We start from the raw sequence: 22142 nt of genomic DNA on the forward strand, positions 1-22142 counted from the left end.
GTGACTCATCCCGTGTGGGACAGATGCTCCTGCCGGCACTGAGGGCTCTCGCCCCCGCAGGCCGCCACAGCAGCCAGCCCTCCTGCGTCTGCCTGGACTCATGTAGTCCCAGGGGGCTACCTGGTCCCTGTGCCCAGGCAGGGACTTAGCTGTGGTGGGAGGGGAGCCTGGGGCAATAGAGAGAAGGCCCCGGGGGGCTTTAGGGGATAACTGGAGATCCCTTCTGATCCCCTGACAAGCACTGGTGACCCTGCAGGCACGCTCAGCCCCGGGCAGGGGTGTTTGGCCTTTTGGGACTGCCCATCAGGGGCCACGTCCCTTCCCTGTCCCTGCCTCGCTGCAATGCAGAGGGAGGCCTGAGCTCCCGAGGTCTGAGAAGCCCACTCTCGGCGACTCTGCTCTGCTCTGTACACCCTGAGCCAGCATGCACCGTCCCCACCTCATGTCACAGAGTGCCCTCAGCCACAGTCCTGTCCAGGCACAACCGCCCCAAAGATCCTGGTCCATCCACAGAGGCACCAGTGCTGTGCGCCAGAGAGGCTACTTGGGTGGGCTCTGGGGTCGAACCTCAGCTCTGCCTTTGCCAATCCTGTGACCTTTACCACTTCATTTTCAACCAGCCTCAGTTTCCTCATCTGTAAGTGGGACTTAACACTTTCCTAAGAGGAAAGGTGAGAACATGGGTGAAATGCCTGGCAGTCAGACCCTGCGCAGCTGCCCTTTCTCTCCCTTCAACTCTCCCGGCCAGCCATGTGCAGGTACCCATATTTGTTCAAGGATACACTGAAAGTGCTTAGAAGTTTTACAAATATGCTATTGATGAGAGGGGCTGTTACCATTCCTCTCGGTCAACTAAAAAGAATGTTTTCCAAGCCTTTGAGGCTTACCTTGGTATTCTCCTGCCTTCCCATCTCTAGCTAGTGAACTTCTACCTATACTTCAAAGCCCAGCCTGCATACTCCCTTTCATGACTTTCCTAAGTAAAACCAAGGGCATGTTCCTCTCTTCCCTCAACCTTTTTGCATACATTTTATGGAGAGCTCTTCCCACTACAGTTATAGGAGACGGCTTACATGTCTGTACCAGCTCCATGGCACCCAGGGAGATTTGCTGGATGTGAGAAAATGAGGTAGGCCTGGGGTGAGGAGTGATGGACCCGGGCCGCCGGGTACTCCCAGTGCCAGTGTCTGCACAGACATTCATGGAAGGCGGGGAGGCTTGCGCTTGTAGCTGCTGCTTTATTTGGGAGAAATAACCAATTCTCATGAAGGGTCTTGTCAGAGCCTAATTAATTTCCCTGATCCGGCTGCGTTGGCCCTGGCTCCGCGCAAGGCTGTAGCGTTGCTGCTAATGAAGCGCCAAGCCGGTGAAGGGCCTGCGCTCCTGGTCTCTCTAATTTAGGGGAAGCATTAACATGTTCTCCATCATCACAATTACTGGGGCCTCCTTCCTCCCCTCCCTGCGGGGAACGCGGGAGGCTTCCACAGGAAGGAGGAACAGAAAAGACCTTTGCGTCTTAGCAATCTGGAGCAGGTGGGGCAGGAGTTAGGGGTCTTCCAATTCTTTCTGTGCTTCTCTTTGAAAAAAGGAAATTTTCTGGGGGCACGAAGGGCCTCATGTAAGCTGAGCTGAGCTGCAGCTATGCAAAACAGAGCAAGAAGCGGCAGCTGTGACGGTAGGGATGTGACCAAAGTGAGGGGAGAGCGGGGCTGGTTTTGACTGACCCATCTCTGTGGGTTGACCAAGAATGAGCAATCAGGGCCAAATGGCACCAGGCCAAGGATCAGGACAATAATGACTAATCTGTGGGGCTCCAGTGTGCCAGGGTTGGCCACAAGCATGGACTTCCAGCCCCTGATGCTACTCCCCTTCTATGGATGAGAAAGCTGAGGCACAGAGAGGTTAAGTAACTACCCAAAGTCACCCAGCTAGAAGACAGCAGAGCTGAAACCCAAGGCCCAGGAGGCTGGCTCCAGGGCCTGTTCCCACCTGCTACCCTCAGGGGACCCCTCCTCTGAGTGTCAAATCCCACACCTGGAACATGGGTGGCACCCTTTGATCTTGGAATCTTCCCCAGTTCCAGCTAGCTTTAATTGTAATCAAATTAACAGCATAAACAAGATTTATTAGGCTTTTAATTACCTTTGCAACACTGATTTGCATATGGACAATGTGCTAATCACAAATGACTTTCTTAACCACTCATTAAGAATCCAGGGGAGGAAGGCAGAAATAGTTGTTGGCATCAGGTCTGGGTCAGTGCAGGGACACAGAAGGTGTCCTAGTGCCCGCCAGTGTCTGGAACCTCACAGGACCACAAGGCACCCCCTGGCCTCTCCTTCCTCTGCCACATACCGTGTCCAGTAGCATGGACAAAGTGGGCTCCTCAAGACTTTCACAGTGTCCACATTCCTGTGGCCACTCTCAGAAACTGCCATAGGGCTACGGTAGCCCGAGCTGTCCCTGGCATCTCACTCATAGTGCTGAGTGTCCTCGTGTCCCCATAGGAACTATGGGACTCAGCTAGGCCAAGCACCTCGCGTGCAGCCACCACCCTGGGAGGGAGAACAAGCCGGGACTCGCAGCCTCACCCAGTGGCACAAAATGGACATGACTGTGGCAGTTGAGCCACAGGAATCCTGCAGTCACCAGGGACCTTCGAGGGCTTGGGGGCAGGAGGGGACGGACGTCAAGCTTCCAGGCTCCTTGGCCCCGCCCCTCTGCTTGTCCTCGGACAGCCAGACCCCTCTGAGCAGCACGTCCAGAGCATCCCAGAGCCCAGCTCTCCCTGGCCCAGCGTCTGTCTCCTTAACATAAAGGCACAGAAGCCACCTTCCTCCAGGTCGCTAAGGTCATGGCTGATGGGTTCTGTTTTCCAACTCTGAAAGCTCTCAGTCTTCTCTCCCATTTCCTTCCCCTTCACGTTTAGGAAATTACATATGGGGCCTTAAAAGGTGAAGGGCTGTGCTGGGGTTCCCCTGGAAAAAAGCGATTTCTCCCTTGGGACATTCAGGAAGGTCACAAGGAGAGACATGGCTAACTTGACCTGCGTCTTCAAACAGCCAGACCCCTCTGAGCAGCTGTCCTTGGGACAGCGCTCAGAGAAGAACAGGATGCTGGCCCTTGTTCAACTAATGACACATCTTCTTCCAAATTATTACTCCCAAATGAGTAATAGGTGGATTGGATCAGAACAGTAGGTGACCCTCTTCCAAAAAGACCCCCTTGATCAGGCTAATAACTAGATACCACTGACCTTGATCTACGAGTAGCAGGGTGACAGTGGTGTGCAGAACCCTGCTCTGCTCCTTACTGGCTGTGTGTTCTTGGGCAAGTCTACCTTCCCACTCTAGGTCCAGTTGCCCTTTCAGTTCTGCCACTCAGAAAGGGGGAGGGCATTATCCAGAAAGCCCACCATCTTGCTGGTTATTCCATGGGACTGGTTGGTTACCCATCCATACTTAGCAAGACTTCTGGCCCACGGGGCTCTCCTTTCTCTGCAAGACCATCTGGGTCTGCAGAATAAACGCCAGCATGGTCTTTGAGCTCCCAGACCACCTGCTTGGCACTATCTGTCATTTGGCTGGACCTCTAGGGAGCCAGACTTGAAGTGGTGGCAGAGGAACAGGGCCCGGGATGCTGGCTGGTGGCTCTTTGGCTCATGGCACTTCTTGGCAGGGCCAGTGTGAATTCATAGAATGCATGTGCCTACGCCCAATCCAAGTCCTTGACAGTTAAGATCCCTGTCCTCTGAGCAGCCTCCTGACACTCGGCCCTGCTCACCTTTCTCCTTTTGAACCCAAAGTCACTTAACCCTAACCCTGCCTGGATCCAGTGTCCAGATTGCCCTGTGAGCCTTCCTTCCCTGGCTGGCTATCTGGAGCAGAGACACTCATCATTTCCATTTGGGATGGAACAATCACATGCCTGAGCTTAAGTGACAAGTAGACCTGCAAAGGGCTGGCTGTGGTCTAGATCTGTAGCCTGATTATGGTCAAGCAGGTCTGAGGCGGGTCTCTAGTGGAAGACAAGGGGGCTCATGCTCATCATCAGCATCCACTTTGCTGAAATGACTTGGAGGAGAGAGGGTTGGGAAGGAGAGGATACCTGGACTGATGGGTGCAGTGATTCTGGAGGGATGGCTGGCCCAGAATCCTGAGCTAAGGCATCACAAAGGCATTTACCAAATAAGCTGCTTTGGTTACTATTCAGCCACTGCCTGTGCTCAGAGGCTGGCCCCAGACACGACCTGCAGGAGCTGGAGCTGGAGCAGGGATCGGAACACAGGAGGCAGTGGTTTTTCAGCCAAGGGTGATGCACTGCTCTCCAAAATGTGTGAGGGTGCTTTTTGCTTGGTGGGGAGGGGTCAGTCATGAGAAGACTCAAGCAGACAGTGACCAAGGGAAATGCCCTGTGAAATCCTGCACCACAGAAAATTCCCCTGGCCAAATGCCAACCCGGCCGAGCAACACTGCCACAGAAGGGAGGCAGCAGCAGTTGTCAGTGTCCGGGTCCAGAGTCTAGCAAGGCAGTGACCCTGGGTGGTGGTGGGCTTGCTGTGGTACAAGATGCCCCTGACCGAGGCAGGGCACCACATGTCAGGGAGATCCTGCCCAGGCAGGGACTGGACTTGATGAGCACTAAGGTCCTTTCTGGTTCTGAGAGTCAACAAGCCTTTAATTTGATTTATAAAGCATGGTTGACACTCGAGTCCCCAGCAGTGCCTCTGTGGTGCAACCCAGGTCTGCCTGCAGCGTGCTCTGGGCTGTGGGTTCCTCGTTCAGGCTGGATAATGAGAGCAGAGCTCTGACTGCAAATGCCCCTCCCGGTCATTAGCAGGGACCCGCACAGGGAGTGCAGACAGCATGACAGGCTCCGTTGTTCCAGGGTCAGCCTGCAGAGTGCTGGAGAGAGCATCCCAGCTCAGCAAGGGACTCTCGAGATAATTAACTGAGGGAATTGCCGGGCTTGGCCACGTGCTCTTCTGAGGCTGGCGCAGGGCGGAATGGCCAGTTCTTTGGTGCCTGGAGGCCTCCAGCAAGCCTGCTCCTGCCTATGACCCCAGACTTCCGGCAGACCCAGCCCAGACTCACTTGGCTGCAAGGTGATTGACCTGAGCTGCTTCCGTCCCCACCTGGGGCAGGACCACCAGCCCTGTGACCTTCCTGAGACTTTGTATGCTCCAATTTTTTTCTGTCTTCCCAAGACCCTGAGTTCAGGACTTTTAAGATTCCTGCAGAAGTCCAGAATCTACAAAGAAAGAGCCCCATGCAGGAACAGGGCAGTGGGGCTGGGGAAACCTAGTGTCCTCGACCTGTTCTGATGGGGGAAAAATGTGCTCACCAAGAGGATTCAAAACCCAACTGTATCTTTGCAGACAGGGCATCTTTTCTGTGTCAGAGGCCCCTTCCCAGTCCTTATGCTTGAGGGGTGTTTCTAAGGAGACCAGGGCACCCACCCGGGCAGCCTGGCCCCGCCCCCTGGTGGCCTGTGCCCGCTCACCTGTGCGACAGAGTGGGTTTCATGGAGCTCATGGAGTTGAGGGGGGGCTGCATGGGGAGTTTCCCGGGGGGGTCGCTCTGACGGCTCTTCTGATGTCGGAGCAGCAGCAGGCGGCCAAGCTCCTCACACCAGGAGGACAGCAGGGCTGCAAGGAAGGACAGGATGGTCAGTGGGCACCTGGCGGTCATGCCCTGCCACACTTGGTCCCCGCCTCACCCTCCCCGGACCGGGTGGTGTTGACGCCAACTTTGCTCCTGGATTCAAGGGACACCAGGAGACTCACTAAGTCATCTTGGGAAGCCTCAGCCTTCTCAACTGTAAAATGGGACTAGCACCTCTGAAGGAGGATTCAAACGCACCTGTTGCCAAGAGTGGATTGGAGGAGGGTTTTAATGGCCACCACACAGAGTGGTATCAGTCAGGGCAAGAGATGGAGGAGAGGGTCTAGACACTGAAGAGGAGGGCACAGACGGATCAAGGTAGGGACAAGGGATTAGAGGGCCTGACACACACGACCTGTCGGGGCCTGGGTAGGCACTGCTTGCCACCCCCAGACCTTCAGAGCAGCCCAGCCCTTTACACTTGGAATGGTCAGCTCAACGTGGCTTCTAATCATGGGCATGGTCAAAATTTTTAAGTTTGGACAAAATCCACAGCTTTCTTGGAGCCCGCTGACAAGCCAGGAGTGTTTGCAGGGCTCTCCCTGAAATACCTGCTAAGCACACAAGTGGGTACACGCCTCCTGGTCCCCACACTGCTGGACACAAATGCTTAAGGAGGACAAAGGGTTTCCATAGCAGAGGGTGGTGGGTGCTGAGCAGGAGACGGCCCAGGTGCAGGCACATGCAAGAGCTGTCTGCATCCAGGCCAAGCGGCCTCAACTGCCCTGGGTGCAGGGGAGAGTGCTTTTCTTTCATCCTTCACTGTCTCAGTATGGCCACCAGGGGCCAAAAGCAAGCTCAAGATTAGTGTGTCTCAGCCTGGGCTCCAGGCTGGCTGATCCTTCCAAAGTGCAGGACGACGGAGCCAAGGTTGGAGGGGGGTCAGGAAGCCTGGGCTCTGTCACCACCTCTCTGCATGACTCTAAGCCACTCACAGACCCTCTCTGGACCTCAGTTTGCTTGGAGGGAAAGAGGGGCAATATCTCTTGCCCTGCCTTCCTCCCCCGGCTGTGGGAAGGGGCAGGTGGAAGAACCCAGATAGTGTAGCCCAGGGAGACCCCTCCTCAGCAGATGCCCCACTCCTGCTCCAAGCACTTCAGCCACAATGACCTCAGGGGTCGGGAGGCAGCTGACCTGTCAGAGGGCTCTGCTTAGCCATTTGGCTGGGTGCAAAGCCTATTCCCTCACTTCAAGGGTCACCCATCTGGACACCATATGACACTCTCCTGCGTCCTTTACTCCCATCTGCCCATACAATCCAGGACATTCCCTTTTATTGTTCCCATTCTACAGACGGAGCCTCAAGCAGGTTAAGTCACTAGTAACCAGAGCTGGAGAGTGGCAGAGACAAGCGATGGTGCCCCTGCTCCTGGCAGAGGCCTGTCATAAGGGAAAACCCCAGGTGGTCTCCTGGCTCCTCTGATTTCATAAGGAACCTTCGAGTCACCCCCACAGCATGCTCCACTGGTATTGGGGGAAGGTGACAAAATACGCAGTGACCAGGAGTGGCTAGGCACTTCACACAGAGTCCCCATGAGTGTAAGCCCCAAGAGGTCTTGCCAGGGCCACTGGGTACATCTGCTTGGCTCACGTGGGGAAGAAAGATGGCCATCCCAAGAAGGCAAGTAGGGGCTGCAATCCCAAGAGGGCACCTGGCTGCCTGGGGGGTGGGCCATGGATGGTCTGAGTCTTAAGAGATGTGTCCTGTCCCTCTCTGCGGGGTCACCTTGCTGCCAAAGAGGGAGGAGGGTGTCAGAGAGGAGACACCCCCCCCTCACCCCGACCCTGTGTGTCTTCCCAGGAACTGGCCAAGGTTCCTGCAGTGGGTGCCCAGCACACATCTGCTGCCGCTGGAGGGCGGGCGGCCGGCCTGCCTATTCAGAGAGGCTGGAACAAACAGAAACGTGTTTCCAGATCGCCCCATTCTTCTCCCAGGCCCCTAGTTACTGCTTCTTGTGTGGGGGCACTGGGCATCTGGAAACTCATTTGCACGCCAAGCACGAGGCCCGCCCGATCACAGCCGTGGGGACCGCTCGGCTGTCACACAAAGGACAGCTGCAGACGGTGCCGCCTGCTGCCCGCCCCTCCCCTCCCAGCCCTCGCTCCTCCTGGGTGTCAGCCACGCCATGCGCCATGGGGGACGCTGGGCTTTCCTTCAATGCCACAGGCTGCCCCCTGCTTGCTCAAGGACAGCCCTCGTCTTCCCATTCCTAGTGAAGTGGTTTTCTGTTAAGGAATAAAGGAAGGACCGCTTTGTGGCAGGGCTTGGCCGCGACCTCGCATGGGGGAAGGCTGCATTCCTGCAAGGGAGAGGGGAAGGCGGTGCTGGCGACGGAGGCACAGGCCCTGGCCCCGCTGGGTGGCTGGTTGGCAGAGGCTGTGCCCGCACCCACCTTCTGCAGCTCCACTCACGGCGGGCGGGCGGACGCGGTGCATGTTCTCATTATGGCACAAACCAACGTGAGTCTTTAGGAGGCAAATACCAGCTGATGACAACACACAGGAATTTATGGCCAAAAAAGGAGCCTGGTCCCTGTCAGAGGACCAGGCGGCCGGACAGGGCCAGACCGAGGCTGGCGGGGGATTACGCAAGGACAGGGTGACACGGGTCAGGCAGGGTTCTGTGTGTGCCTGGATCTCAGGTCACGCACACATCTGATCTGGGAAAGGCCATCTGCTGCAGCGAGGCAGGTCTGGCCTCCATACCTGCTGGACGTGCCTTTGTCCTGTGCCCTGGCTGGGTGTGGTACAAACAGCCCGAGGACGGGTGACAGCCCAGGAAGGTCAGGTGTGGTGTGTCAGAGTGCCTGGCAACAGGGCAGTCTCAGTCCTAACCAGCACAGCTGCCCCTTGCCTTGTCCTGAGAGTCCCACTCTCCAGTGATAAGAAGGCTGTCCCCAAGTCCCCCTTTACACATTAAAACAGCAGCTAGGATCACACGTCCCTTCCCCTTTTACAAAGTGCAGCTTGCCTGCTCCAGGGCAGCCCTGGGCAGCAGGTGTGACTGCCTCTCCTGTTGACAGAGGTGGGTGGCTTCCTGCTGATGCACCTGTGGCCAGATGTGTACATGCTACCTGCACAGCTGACAACAGAGGCCACTGTGACCCAAGGCCACCCTCAAGAGCTGAGCATGTCTAAGGCGAGATACCCCAAAGCTGACCGGACACTTGGAAGTGCTCTCTGGCCTTCCCGTGCTCCCTTCTGGCCACCTCCCAATCTGGGGTGTTGGCAAGGGGAGGACCTTCTGCCCAGTCGAAACTGGGAATCAGAGGTCAGCCACAGCCAGGGGGCAGGTGGCAGGGGAGGCCTGTGGAGCTGGCCATGAGATGAGCCAGAATTCCCCACCCAGGGCTGCTCCCTCGCTCCATTAGGACCTGAGAGAAATCCCCTTTGCCACCTCCAGTGGGGCAGGCCTCACACAAGAGCTGAGCTGGGCGGGGGCACCTGGGGTTCTGGGCTCCTCCTCAAGCCCCATCTGTCATCCTCACCAGCCCATCCAGGGCCATTGGGGGCCCTTCCAGCTGACCCATAATGTCCACAGAGGGGGCTGGGGAAGCAGTAGGGTCACCTGAGACCCCAGCTGCCAGGTTTGAGCCTCAACCACATTTCCAAACATTCCCGGAACTTCTTGGCATACGGTGCACAACACACACAACCTAACCCGTCTAAATGATCCCTCATCCCTCCTACCTGGCACCGTTATCACCAGGCTCCCAGCACTCCATTCCATTCCCATCTTAGGTACCAAGGCATTCGATCACCCACCCAGCATCCATTCCACAGCTTCTGAGCATCTACTGTGTGTCGGAGCTGCCGTGGGGAAGGGGACCAGGTCAGCACCCCTGGCTGAAACCCTGCATAGCTCCCACCACAAAGTCCAAGCCACTCAGGACAATGTCCCAAGTCCAGCACTCTCATCTCTCCTCACCGAGGAGGCAGCTGCCACACTCTGGCTCAGGACAAGGAACCCCAAGAATCTGGGATCAAAATCCAGTTCTACCCTCACAGCCATGTGACCTTGGGCAAATGACAGAATCTCTCTGGGCCTCAGTTTCTTTACTTGTCAAATGGGCATAATACAAATGTTTACTCCTTAGGATTATTGTGATTCTCCCAAGACACTGATACCTGTATAGTGTTTAAAAGAGCATCTGGCCTGTAGGAGGTGTGGGGTCTGTGTTGGCACCGTGTGTGGTCACAGCAGGTAAGACACCTGCAAATGCACTCTGCTCACTGTGGCAGGACAGCACCTCAGAGACGGGAGGTGGTCTCTTGTTCCTCTCTCTCCTATGCCCAGCAGGCTCCAGGGCCACCTCTCTGTGCCAATGCCACCACCTCCCCACATGCCAGTCCCACGAGACATGATAAAATTTCCCACCTCTTGGCTGCTGCCTAGAAAATACTTCATCGCTTCCTCCGGGAAGCCATCGACCCCTCTCCTGGGTGTGACGTGGGCCAGGCACCCACGGGAGAGGCTGGAAAGGCTTCCTGGAGGAGACTCCATCAGAAATGAGCCATGATGAGATGCAGTGTAGTCTAGGCAGAAGCCAAGAGGAAGGAAGGCGCTTCTGCTCCCCTGGGGTCCCCCACAGTCCTGTCATACTGGCTGGTCCAGGCTGTGTGCTGTGGAAATGGGAAGGAAAGCACGTGGGGACGGAGGACCAGGGGGGTTTAGGAAGCAGGTCTGAGTGCAGGCACTAAGGAAGATCCAAGCTCCGACACCTGCCCCCAAGACCTTCCAGCAGCGCCCCTTGCAGCCAAGAGCCACCACAATGTCTTTTAGGGAGAAGCAGCAGGAAACTAGGTAAGGGTGAGGCGGACCTGGACGGAGCCCCAGGGTGCTGGAGTCTTGGCTGCCCCGGCATGTCCTCCCCGGGGGGCGGAGACAGGCCTGTATTTGCCTCACCAGCATTTCCCAGCAGAGTGGGGGTCAAAGCCAGGTTGACCCAAGAGAGGAGGCAGAAGGCAGAAGCTGCAGTGCCCCAACTTGAGACTCGCGGGGACACTAGGTGGGGAGGGGGGAGCTGCGCTGTTTCCAGAGCCGCGGAGACCAGCCTTTGTTGGTGGCTGGTGAGGGGCTGTGGTGCAGGGGAGAAACAGGCTGGCTCTGGCCCCTACAGGGAGCAGAGAGGCTTGCCCGGGCACAAAGGGAAGGCTGCCCCTCGCCAGGCTGCGCTCCAGCTTGGAAAGGAGCAAGAAATCAGGGCGGCAGCGGCCACAGGGAAAGAGGTGATCCTGGTGGAGCTGGGCGGGGAGGTGTGGACGGTGAGGGGAGGCCTGGAATGCTCATTCCAGGTAAGATCTGGGAGCAGGAAGGCTGGGAGGGATGAAAGGCAGTCTGAAGGAGGGGACAGGGACCTGGATGTAAGGGCAGAGCAGGCGCTTTATCCAATGCTGCAGCCCCGGGAACCACACGCCAAACGAAACAAAGGCGGATTGAGTATCAAAGCATGTGTCAGCTGCTAAAAGGCTGCCAGAGAACAGAGGAGCTGTGTGTATGTTCTGGGGGAGATTCTGAGACCCACGAGACCCCCAGGACAGCACAGAACTCAGACATGCCCAGCAACAGGCCTGCGAGGCCGAGGGCCTCTCATTCTCAAACCATGCCCAGGGGGAAGGGCAAGGGCAAAGAGTCGGGCAGAGGAACTGGGGGGGGGGGGGGGGGAACCTTGGGAGAATGCAAGTGGAGCTCACCATTCCAACAAAATACCAGTGAGGCATTTTTAGATACTTCTGTAGCATCCACTTACTAAGGCCACCAGAGACACTCTGACTCAAGGGAAGAGGGTGAGTGGTCCTGTTCCCCTGCGGGAAGCTGGGGGGGGGGGGCATTGTGTGATGAGTAGGGACAGGAGAGCTGGGCCCCTCTCTCCTTTCCCTTACCTTGAAGACATGTTTCTGATCCCACATCCTCTGGAATCCCAGGAGCACCTCTAGACACCTCTGGAAGACATGCCCTGCCCCATGCCCCCCACTGTCATCACCTGCATGTGGATCGTCTTTGCAGCCGGCTCCTTTACTCCTTGACTACTCCAAGCCAACAACCTCTAGCATCCTTGACGGTTCTCTCTGAATTATGCCAAGAGCGTCCTATCATTTGTCTCAGTCGAGAGATCTGCCTCCTGCCAACCCCCCCTCCACGTGGCTGTCAGAGGAATTTTTCCCACACATGCATTCTGGCCATCTCGGGCAGATGGGAGATGATCAATGGACACAGATGTGAATCACAGCCTGGCTGGCCAGGGGAAGGCATGGGGTGCCATGGCGTGGGCATGTGCCCCCAAGGGTCACAACAGGGTTGAAGAGGCTGGCTTCTGCAACCCCAGCACGGGGTTTAGCACATGCTCTGCAGCCAACACATGACTATCAGGTTGCTGTGAGTCACACACAGAAATCATCCAGCATGCAGGGGCACAGAGATGGTCACACACAGAGCCCTGCCTCTGGGACCCAAAGGTGGGGGCAGTGCCCACGACCTAGTGCCCTGCGCATTTTTAAACTTGCCAGCAGCTCATCATTCCTGGGGGATACCCAGCCCCAAGGGCAAGAGCCTCAAATGCAATCCTGTCAGAATGTGTTCAGAGATCACCAAATAAAACCCACAAAGGAGTCAAGCAACACCTGTCTTGCAGCACACACAGCCATGCACAGCCGTGCAGGTAACGTGAAATAAAGGGTTTCTGGTAAAAAGGTCCAGACCACACCCTCTGACCCACTCACCTTCTTTGATCTCCCATAAACAGGGTCCTGGGACCTCTGCTGAGGGGATGGGGGTCAGAGCCTGTGCCCAGCACCCTTCCAGACCCTATTCCTGTATGCAGAAAAACGGTGGTGGGGAGAGGCAGGTGTGTGGGGTGGGGGGGACACATGGTTTGAGATGACCCAGGGCTACTCTCTTCATCCTTTCTGTAAAATAGAGGAACAATAAGAGGAGTCCTTCCTACTCATTGGTCTGGTAAGAAGAGACCCAAGATGAAGGATAGATGAGCTTTGTAGCCAGAGATGGCAAACTCTTTTTTTTTTTTTTTTTTTTTGTGGTCCTGGAGATTAAACCCAGGGTTACGCTACCACTAAGCTGCCATCTCCAGCCTTCCATGATTTTTTTTTAATTTTAATTTTGAGATTAGGCTTCCCTCAGTTGCTGAGACTGGCTTTGAATGCACCACCCTCCTGCCCTGGATTCCCGAGCTGCTGGTACTACAGATGTGTAACACTGAGCCCATCAAGAGAGACGTCTTGAACAAGAGAGTCCCAAGTAGAACCCGGGAAGCTAGAAAATGCTGACTACCACCTACCTTCAGAAGGCAGAATGGCCAAAAACCTAGGCCCTGGAGTTAGATTGCCTGGGTTCAAAACTCATCTACCCACAGAGTAGCTGTGTGACCTTGACATTTTCCTTAAGCTCTCTGGGCTTTGGCTTTTCTTACAAGGATTAAACAAATGCACACACACAATGCTGGTACAATGGCCGACACGCAGAAAGCATTCTATGAGAAGAAACTGTTGCCTGGATGGCGAGACCCCGATGGGACCACCAGGACACAAAGATAATCCTTCCATATTTCCAGCTGCTCTTCACTTCTGCTTCACAAGGGGCCCTCAAGTGGTCGCCTGAGTTTGCAACTACCTATATTTTGTCAGTGGGGAAATTAAGACCCAAGATGGGTGATCTGAACACCATCACGCCATAGGACAGCAGGCCTGCCACTAATGCAGGAGGATTCCCTTTCGTACCCCAGCCTGTGACATCATGCCTGAGAGTAGGCACTGGCACATCCCCAGCTTTGTGTCCAAATCTGCTACCACTTCCTGCGTGCCAATGGGCAACTTTCTCCCCTCTCTGGGCTGCATGTAGGAGTGGGTAGGCATGCCCCTCTGATCTTACAATGGGGCCACATCTCTCAGGGCCTGGGTGGGCCTCAACCTTGACGGGGCACGCTCCTCCACCCTACGATTGTGCTGTGGGAGGAGCTGTCCACCCTCACACCTGCAGCACCCTCCTGAGAAGCATGAGGTGGAGGTGGAAGCATCACCTTTCCCCAGGGCCCAGGTTAGCAAAGCGGAGCCAGCAGAGGGGAATGGGGTCAGGGAGATGATACAGGTGAGGTCCCGGAGCGTGAGTCAGCTGGGAGCTCTCTGCAGCCTCAGCTGAGGGGCCAGGACTTCTCCTTGGTTACAAGAAGTGTCCTTCCTTGGGGGCAGTGGGATGGACTTTGGTGGCCCTGACAGCTAACTCCTGGAACCTACAACCAGAGTGGTTTTCCCTGAGGGAAAAAATCTTACTATCCTGCAAAACAGGCTGTTCCACCACCATCAGCAGCACATGTTCTGGGTTTCAACTGCTTCTGGGTGTTCTAGATCATTCCTGCCTTCTGCTTCCTGCTCTGTCATCTCCATCACTATGTAGGCAGGAAGGACAAAACTAGGAGAAACCATCTGATGGCCCTTTGGCTTTGAGTCACTGTGACACCCTGCCCACCCCCTTGTCCTTGCATGTACCCAGGCCCCACATGCAAGGGGCTGGTCTGGGGTGCAGGTGGCCCAATGTACAGACACACACAGCTTGTACCCTGAAGCTACCTGCTCCCGCAGCCTTGGTATGTCCTGCCTTCTCGGGTCCTGTGGTCCAGTCCAGGCAAGAGAAGGCCTCAGGCTGTCCCTCCCTCCAGAGCACTCCTTCCTGCTCCCACTCCTCTCCCCAAGGGCTCCTGGGTTGGCAGGAGCTAGAGTCTCCGAGTGTGTGAACTCACCCTGGGAACTGAACTCTGGGGGACCTCGGAGTCTGCAGGTTGACTCCTAAACCGGTTTGGCTGTTCCGCACCCAGCGTGGAGGCTGGGCCAGAGGAACAGGATGCAGGGACCAGGAGGATATGCCAGATGGTTCAAGCCTTTCTGTGGGCATCAGGAAAATCCCAACCTGAGAAATTCCCTGCCCACCTCCTGCCACTACCTGGACCTGCCTGGATAAGGCAGGCTCAAGTACAAGGACACCTCAGTTCCAGATCAAGAGCATGTTTTCATCAGAAAGTGAATCCCCCTTTGTTCTTGGGAGTTGTATCTCTGCAAAGCACCCCTGTCAGTGGAGAGCATTGGGCAGGGAGCAGTTGCTGGGGACTGCACCCCTGAGAGAGGCTGGCCTGTCTTTCCCTCACTCCCTAGGCCCTCACAAGCCTGAAGGAGTGGGGCCTAGCCACAACTCCCATCTTGGGGAAATGAGGTAACCTGCCTCAGGGCACACCTGAGTGGGTGGCACTCATACCCTGGGGGTATGTATTTGCCGACTATTGGGGCAAGGATGGGGGAGCTCCAGACCACTTCAGAGGGAAACCAGGTAGTTTTGATAATGAAGCAAGTGTGCGGAGGGCGAGGCCTGAGGAACACAGTTACAATTCCCCTTTCAGGGCCCTTGGCCACAGGCCTGAGTCCTCCCTTCCCAACAGACTGACGCCAGAGGCGGGGGCGTCAGGGGCTCTGTGCGCTTGCCCTCTCTATTCTGGGAGGAAGTGGGCTCCAACACAACAGATCTCCTAGGCCCTCAAGGAAGCACCAGTGAACATGGGAGTGCTGCTGAGAGCCAAGAGTCCCCCTGCCTCCACTTTACCCCCAAGGACAGCCTGAGCAGACAGGTAGCGGAGAACCCAGGGGTTCAGAGCGGCCACTAGGCAATGAGGTCAGCCTACGCAGGGGGGTGAGGAAGCTCTCCCCAGGCTGGCGGTGGGTCAACAGGCAGTGCCAGTGCATCTGCGAGGTGAGACGTGAGCCACACCCGCTGTGCCCGGAGCCCTCCACCCCCAGGAGCCCTGGAGCTGCATGCAGGTCTCATTCCAGCAGGAGCCACCCTGAGAGGCTGTTTTCCATTCTGCACGCACAGCCTCTCCTCTGGGCTAAACACCACTGCCCGTTGCTCGCTCTCAGGGAGCTGGAGGGCTAAGGAGGGGTTACAGGAATCAATTTCTTCCCTGGGTAATTTACTTTTCTGAGGCTTCTCAGCGGGATGCTCGCAGTCTGGCTGAGTCTTCCCCACCAGCATAAAATGGAGAGTTTGGAGGGAGGCCAGGCCCTCCTAAGACCCTACAGAGCCCTGGCTCTCAACATCTCAGCCTTCGAGAATGAAAACAGACCATGACTTTGGGTCCTAGAAGGCCTTGTGGTACACTCCCTCTATTTGCTCTGGGTCCCATGTCTAATCCCAGACCCTTGGCTCTTCCCCAGGGAGCCAGCAGCCAGTGACAACCCCTAAGACCCCTCAAATGATGGTTTCATTCAACCCTGTCTAAGCTTATGAAACCAGAGACTCGGTCTTGGGGTCCTGGTGCAGACACTAAAGCCTTGGGAAGCCGCGATCCCAGGGCATCTTTGTTTGACAGTGGAGCCACCTGCACAGCTTCTCAGTCTAAAGAGGGACTGAGGGAGGTATGCCACGGTAACAAGGATCAGAGGCACTGGGTCGAGTTTTACTGGGTGATCCACACCTTCAAGGGCCAAGTTTGGATTCAGCCTATCTCCAGCCATTTGAACCCCTTGCCTCACTCCACGCTTACCTGCTTCTTCTTGCCCTGGCTGAATGACTTGGGTAACTTCTAAATACCTCAGGTTCCTGATGCAAGAAACCCAGAGAATAACCCTTCCTTCCGCTCTGGGCTGGCGAGCCTGAGATTTAAAGCAGATCAAGCCTGGGCCTCCAGGCAGGTAGGCCTTGGAGGTCGAGGCAGGCTTCCTGCCAGCTGTAGGTATTTTATGCTCAGGAGGCATCTGGCACTGGCGCTGCTCTCCAAGCACGGCATGCAGTGGTACGAGACAGTCTCCCCTGACCCCACGCTGTGGGAGATGACAACCTTCAAAGCCACTCTCTTTTACCCTCTCATCCAGTGAGCCAGGGGCGGCTTGCATGCTTCACGTTTCCCTATCTGGCTTCCTGGCTGGTGATTTTATGCCTTTTCCAAGAAGCCCCAAGTGTCGATTCCTTATGGGACTAGGAAAACCACCCTTGCTGGCCATCACGACCTCTCCAGGTGCCCAGCAGGTGCTGGCAGATGGATAACCCTGCTGCCTGAAACGCCTGACTGACCTCTGCTCATTCCACTGGGTCCTCCTAAACGAGTGTCCCTGACGCATTTTGGGAAATGTCTGTCCATTTCATAATGCTATCTGCTGTTTTCGTCACAGCTGTCATTTGTTCTAGTCACACACCATTCAAAGAAGACCTGACACAGAGTGTAAAATCACAGTCCACTGGAAGGTAGGGCAGGAATCAGAGAATTTTCTCTTTTATTCTTTGGGAGGCTTCTAAATATTCAGTTGCTTTATTGCAATGAAAATAAGAATGGGTTGCGAGGACTCCGTTTACATCTAGTGCTTCCAGGTTACACCTGTGGCTCAGGGCAGAACACATCTGGGTGATGTCTGGGTGATCCACATCCTGGATGGGGGACTTTCAGGGCAGGACTGAACAATTTGGAGCTCCAGGCCAGGGGTTCTCTGTTGTTATGGTTTAGATATGAAACGCCCCCCCCCCCAAAGCTCTCGTGTTAATGCAGGAATATTCAGAGGTAAAACAATTGAATTTTAAGAGCTGTGACTGAATCAGTCCACCCTTGTTTGAATGACTGGGTGGTGACTGTAGGCAGGTGGGGCAAGGCTGGAAGAGATGGGTCCCTGGAGGCATATCCTGGAAGGACATCTTCTCAGTGACCCATTCCTCCCCCAACAATCCCCACTTGCAGCCATGAGTGGGGAGCAGCTTCCCTCCAGAACACCCCACCTCCCTGATGTACTGCCTCACCTTGAGCCCAGAGCAAGGGACTGCCCATCTATGGACTAAAACCTCGGAAACCGTGAGCCCCAAATAAAATTTACCTCCTCTAAGTTGTTCTCAGGTAATTTGTTCACAGCAACAAAAACATCCACCTTGCCAAGCATCAGAAGCACTTGGAAGGCTGGTTACAACGCTCCAGTGCTGTGCCCCATCCCCAGTGGGGTTTGGGACGCAGCGGGTCTGGGGTGAAGCTAAAGACCCCGCAGCCTAACCCATTCCTGGGCGATGCTGATGCTGCCAATCCTCTCATTTTGAGAGGCACCACTCTGGACCCGAGGGTGGAAGAGCTCAGAGCCTGGCGAGACGAAGGGCTCCGCTGCTGTGGGATGGGACTAGAGAGCAAAGGGGTCTTTCTCCCCTGGGGTTCCAGAACACTCGAGCCCCACCGTGTGCTCAGCAAATGTTCTCCCAGGCTGCTGCTGACCTCCCCTCGCCTTTGCATTCAAGGCCCTAGAGGTTTGACCCTGGACTCTTTCCCTGGCCTGTGGGAAAGGAGAAAGAACACTGAGCAGGGAGTAGGAAGTGGGTGGAGCCCGGGCTTCATCTACTAGTTGTGAACCAAGGGATCTTGGATAAGGCCCCAGCGGGCATGTGCACCTGTTTCTTCACCTGTAGGTAAACCTTCCTCACCTAGGATTCTCTAAAGGTGTGATGGGGTAACCTTGACCGTGGCTGATTCAAGACAGGCCCTGTGTTCTGAGCACTCCACACACACGCACGCACTTGTGGTCTAATTAAAGCTCCTACTCTAGGAGGTAGCACTGTTGTCCTTCCCTAGTGGCCCTGGCTCTGCCAGTTGCAGGTATGTCAGCTGCATGCTCCTGAGCCTTCTCTGCCCTGGGGCCCGTGGCACAGAGTGGCTGTAAGGACTGAGTTAGGTCTTGCCGGGTTCAGCATCCCTGCAGGCTCTCGGGAAGCAGCCCCAGGTATGTCAGGGGACAGACGCAGCCTGGACCATCTGCAGCTCAGTCTGGCTCCTGGTTTCTCTTCCAGAGCCGCTGGGGGAGGGAGCGTCATTTGTTTAGGCCTCTGCAGTGTTTAATCACCACGCAGCCCGCCCTCCCTCTTCCCCCTCCAGCGCCTGCTCTCTCCCTGCAGGAAACAGCTCTCTGCCTTCTGCCTCTGATGGAGGCCATGAGAAATTAACACTGCACACACAGAGAGAGGAGAGAGAGAGAAGGAAACACTGGGGCGGAGGGGTCGGGGCTGGAGGATCAGCTGGACAAGATTGGAGCCAAAGGACTGGCTCAGCCAGACAACTGACCACCCCTCAGGGCCACAGGGTTCAGGATGGAGGTCAGCCTGGGATCTGGAGTGAACTCAACTCCCCTGGAGGAGCTAGGTTACAGTCAGAACCTTCCTGGGGTCTCAAGCCCCTGGAGAATCTGAGGATAGAATAGGTTCTCTTTCTCTGCCCTTAAGAGAGCCAGGTTATACAAGGACATGTCCTCAGGAAGGTCAACTACAGACCAGGCAGAAACTCGGAACATCCCTTTTCTCCATTCATCTTCCTGACAATCCTGCAAAGTGGAAATCACTACCTCCATTTTACAGGAGGAAATTGGCACTCAGAGAGGTTAAGGAACCTGCTCAAGGGCAACCCGCAATAACATTCCATAGGGTGGAACTATTCACCTTTAATTAATAAAATTACTTTTTTACTTGCATAAGTAATACACAAATCCCACTCCCTTTGTAGAGTTAACATTTCAGGTAGAGCCCAGAATAGGGATCAGGACCCATGTCAGCAAGCTCTAAACCCATAGTTCTTCCGTTACATGTGATGACTCCACCTCACAGTTCCATTTCCTAACTCAGAAGTGTTATTTTGAAGAGGTAGGTATGTGCATGTGACTAGAAATATAGGGAAGTAGCTGGGCGCTGGGTTTGCATGCCTGTAACTCCAGCTACTCAGGAGGCTGAGGCAGGAGGATTGAAGTTCAAGACTGTCTCAAAATAAAAAATAAAAGAGCTGGGGATGTGGCTTAGTGGCTGAGCATGTGCCTAACACACATGAAAGCTTAGGTTTCATCCTCATACTACAGAGAGAGGGAGAGAGAGAGAGAAGTAGAAAATTGTTAAGTCTTGAAAAACACAACCCCCTCATCTTCTCCCCAGGGGACTACGGCTGGTGGCTTGTGGCTTTTCCTTGCAGGGTTATTTTATCACGAACTCACATCAGGGTTTTGCAACCTCTGCCTGCAAGGTTCTCACCCAAACAACCCCCCCCCCCCAAGTCCTCCCTCAGCCAGGACTTCCCTGACTTATGCATGGCAACACGCTGCCTGCCACCGGCCTGCCCCTATTTCCGCCCCCTGCTTCACTGCTCTCCACAGCACTTGCTAGCTTCTGCCTTAGGAAATCTTATCAAGCCACTCTCCACTCTCCACACTGGAACCGAAGCCAACCAGTGCCAAGCTGCCACGTGCTGCATGCACAACCACTTCCACGGCGCCCAGGACAACGCCTGGCACTCAGGGGCACGGCCTGTCAGGAGAGAGCCACCCCCTGGACAGAGTCCCTCTCTACATCTGTCTTGAACCCTCTCTTCAAAAATGCATACTTCATATCAAATGCACTGCCACTCCTGGAGGGCAGGACCATGTCTCTGCTGTCTTCTCTCTTCCAAGGACCCAAGCTGGTCTAGGCCCCTGGGAGATGCTCAGAGTGACCTTGATCCCTACCTCACACCACAGACAAAACAGAGTGAGGGGGAGGCTTGAGCAGGTGATGTGGGGTGACACAGAAGAATCCCTCCGTGGTTTGGGGGTTGGGGAAGACTCTCAAGGATGACAAACCGGCACTAACCCTAAGAGGAGGCTGCTCAAGTGTCTTGAGCACAGTGGAGAACTTTTGGACTTCTGGAACACCCCACTGAGAAAGTGGAAAGGCCCCTAGCTCAGGTGAGTCCAGAGACTGGAGCCACACGGGGCAGGAGATGCTCGAGGCTCTGGAGCATTGGGCGACCCATGAGGAGGCGAAAGGTGGCCTCATGTCACTCCTCCCCAGTTCCACCTTCCTCTACCTCCTCCATGAAAAACCAGGGACTTTTAGAGAGACAGAAGAGCCCCCGCCTGCTTCTCCACCCCATGCAGAGATAACCAAGGAGGAAGAAACAAATTGAAGTGCCCAGGAGCCTGGCAGGGCCTTGGGTAGCTTGACTCGACAGGGCAACAGCGTTTAACGAAGCGCACCTCATCCATCACTCGGGCCCAGTCATTTAGATACTGGGCATTTGATTAAACTAATATGGGCGGCTGGGGCGAGGCATGGCTGGGCGCTTCCTACCCTCGCCTACAAATTAGACCGTCACACACAATCCGATTACTCTGACTGCCACATTTATCTCAAGAGAGGAGCTATCCATCACTCCTCAGCTGCTGGCTTTGTCGCCCCACATTAACTCCATCAGGAGGGGAGCCAAGTTCGCCTCAAAGTTTCACCAGGCAATGTTTACTAAGTCATTCATCCCGGGAGCCGCTCAACACCTACCTGCCCAGAGCACCCCGCGAAAACCCTGTTCTTGCCCACTAGAGGCCTGGCAAGGGGGAGGTGTCTGGGAGGTGATAAAGGCACCTACAGCATGCTGACACCAGGACCCAGAAACTGCAGCCTACAGGAAGCTCAGCCCAACTCGTCCAGCTAAGACCCTGGGGCTGACATGTTACAGACCTGGTCCTCAATGTCACACTGTGAAATGGGATGACCATGTTGTGCGTCACTGTGACAGAATTTCTGCAATGATAGAAATGTTCTAGATTTGTGCTGCCTGAAACCAGAGTCAGGGGCACTTGACCCTATGGGGCACTTGACCTGTGGCTACTGCAACCAAGAAGCAGAGTTTAAATTCCATCTAACTTTAATTAATTAAACTTAAGTGTCTATTGCCACATGGAGCTACTGGCTCCTGGGCTGGACAGTGCAGATCTGGTGGTGGCTCTGGAGGGGAAGCCAGGCAGCCTTCACGTGACCAGCACAGGGCTCTGCCCCCCACAAGTCCTCTGCAGGACTCAGAACCCTCCCTTCTGGATTCCAAGACCAAAGAGGACAGCAGCCTCCCACGGCCTTTGACAGAGCAACAACGTTTAACAAAGCACACCTCATCCACCACTTGGGCCCAGTCATTCAGATGGCTGTCACCCCTTGAGTCCCATAGTCTTGAGAAGCAGGTCGTGTTCCCATTTTAAAGAAGATGCAGCTCACAGGTAAAGATGGCACAAACCATAACACAACAGAGGCAGAACTTCATTGAGGAACTTTGTGGCTTTAAACCCCGTGTCTTTGCACGGATACTGGTAGGCAGGCAGGGCCCCCGCAGCCTCCTGTCTGCCCGCACCCAATGCTGCAGAGGCCACATTGCCAGAATCTCTTCCAGATCAGTCGCTTCAATGTCGGTGCTGGAGGTGGGTGCAGGCAGTCACCCCAGCCTGCCCCAGCCCCTCAGCCAGGCCAAAGGCAATACCAAGCCCTCAGAGCCCAGGCCCCAAAGGGGCAGCGCCCGAATTTTGGTTCTAAATATACTAACTCCAGATCAGACCCTGCCCTGAGGCTTTTGCAAGGTGATCAGGGTGGCTCAGCAGCAGGCCTCGGTGCCACGGTGACCAATCAGAGAGCTCAAGACCATGAGGCTCTCTCCTCTCTTACAGGACACCTGTGAGCACAGG

At 55.4% G+C, this 22142-nt stretch overlaps 1 protein-coding gene across 8 annotated transcripts in view; it reads right to left on the minus strand.

Annotated features, from left to right (window-relative positions):
* The window catches only part of Zmiz1 (zinc finger MIZ-type containing 1), a 219662-nt gene that overhangs the window by 28415 nt on the left and 169105 nt on the right, over positions 1-22142 (minus strand). For all 8 annotated transcript variants that reach the window (XM_071611135.1, XM_027931447.3, XM_071611136.1 and 5 more), the window contains one exon: positions 5503-5647. In XM_071611135.1, coding sequence (XP_071467236.1) covers positions 5503-5647 — 145 coding nt within the window. The remainder of the gene's footprint in view (positions 1-5502; positions 5648-22142) is intronic.

This window comes from Marmota flaviventris, chromosome 4 (genome assembly GCF_047511675.1).
Source record: "Marmota flaviventris isolate mMarFla1 chromosome 4, mMarFla1.hap1, whole genome shotgun sequence".
NCBI classification, from domain to species: domain Eukaryota; kingdom Metazoa; phylum Chordata; class Mammalia; order Rodentia; family Sciuridae; genus Marmota; species Marmota flaviventris.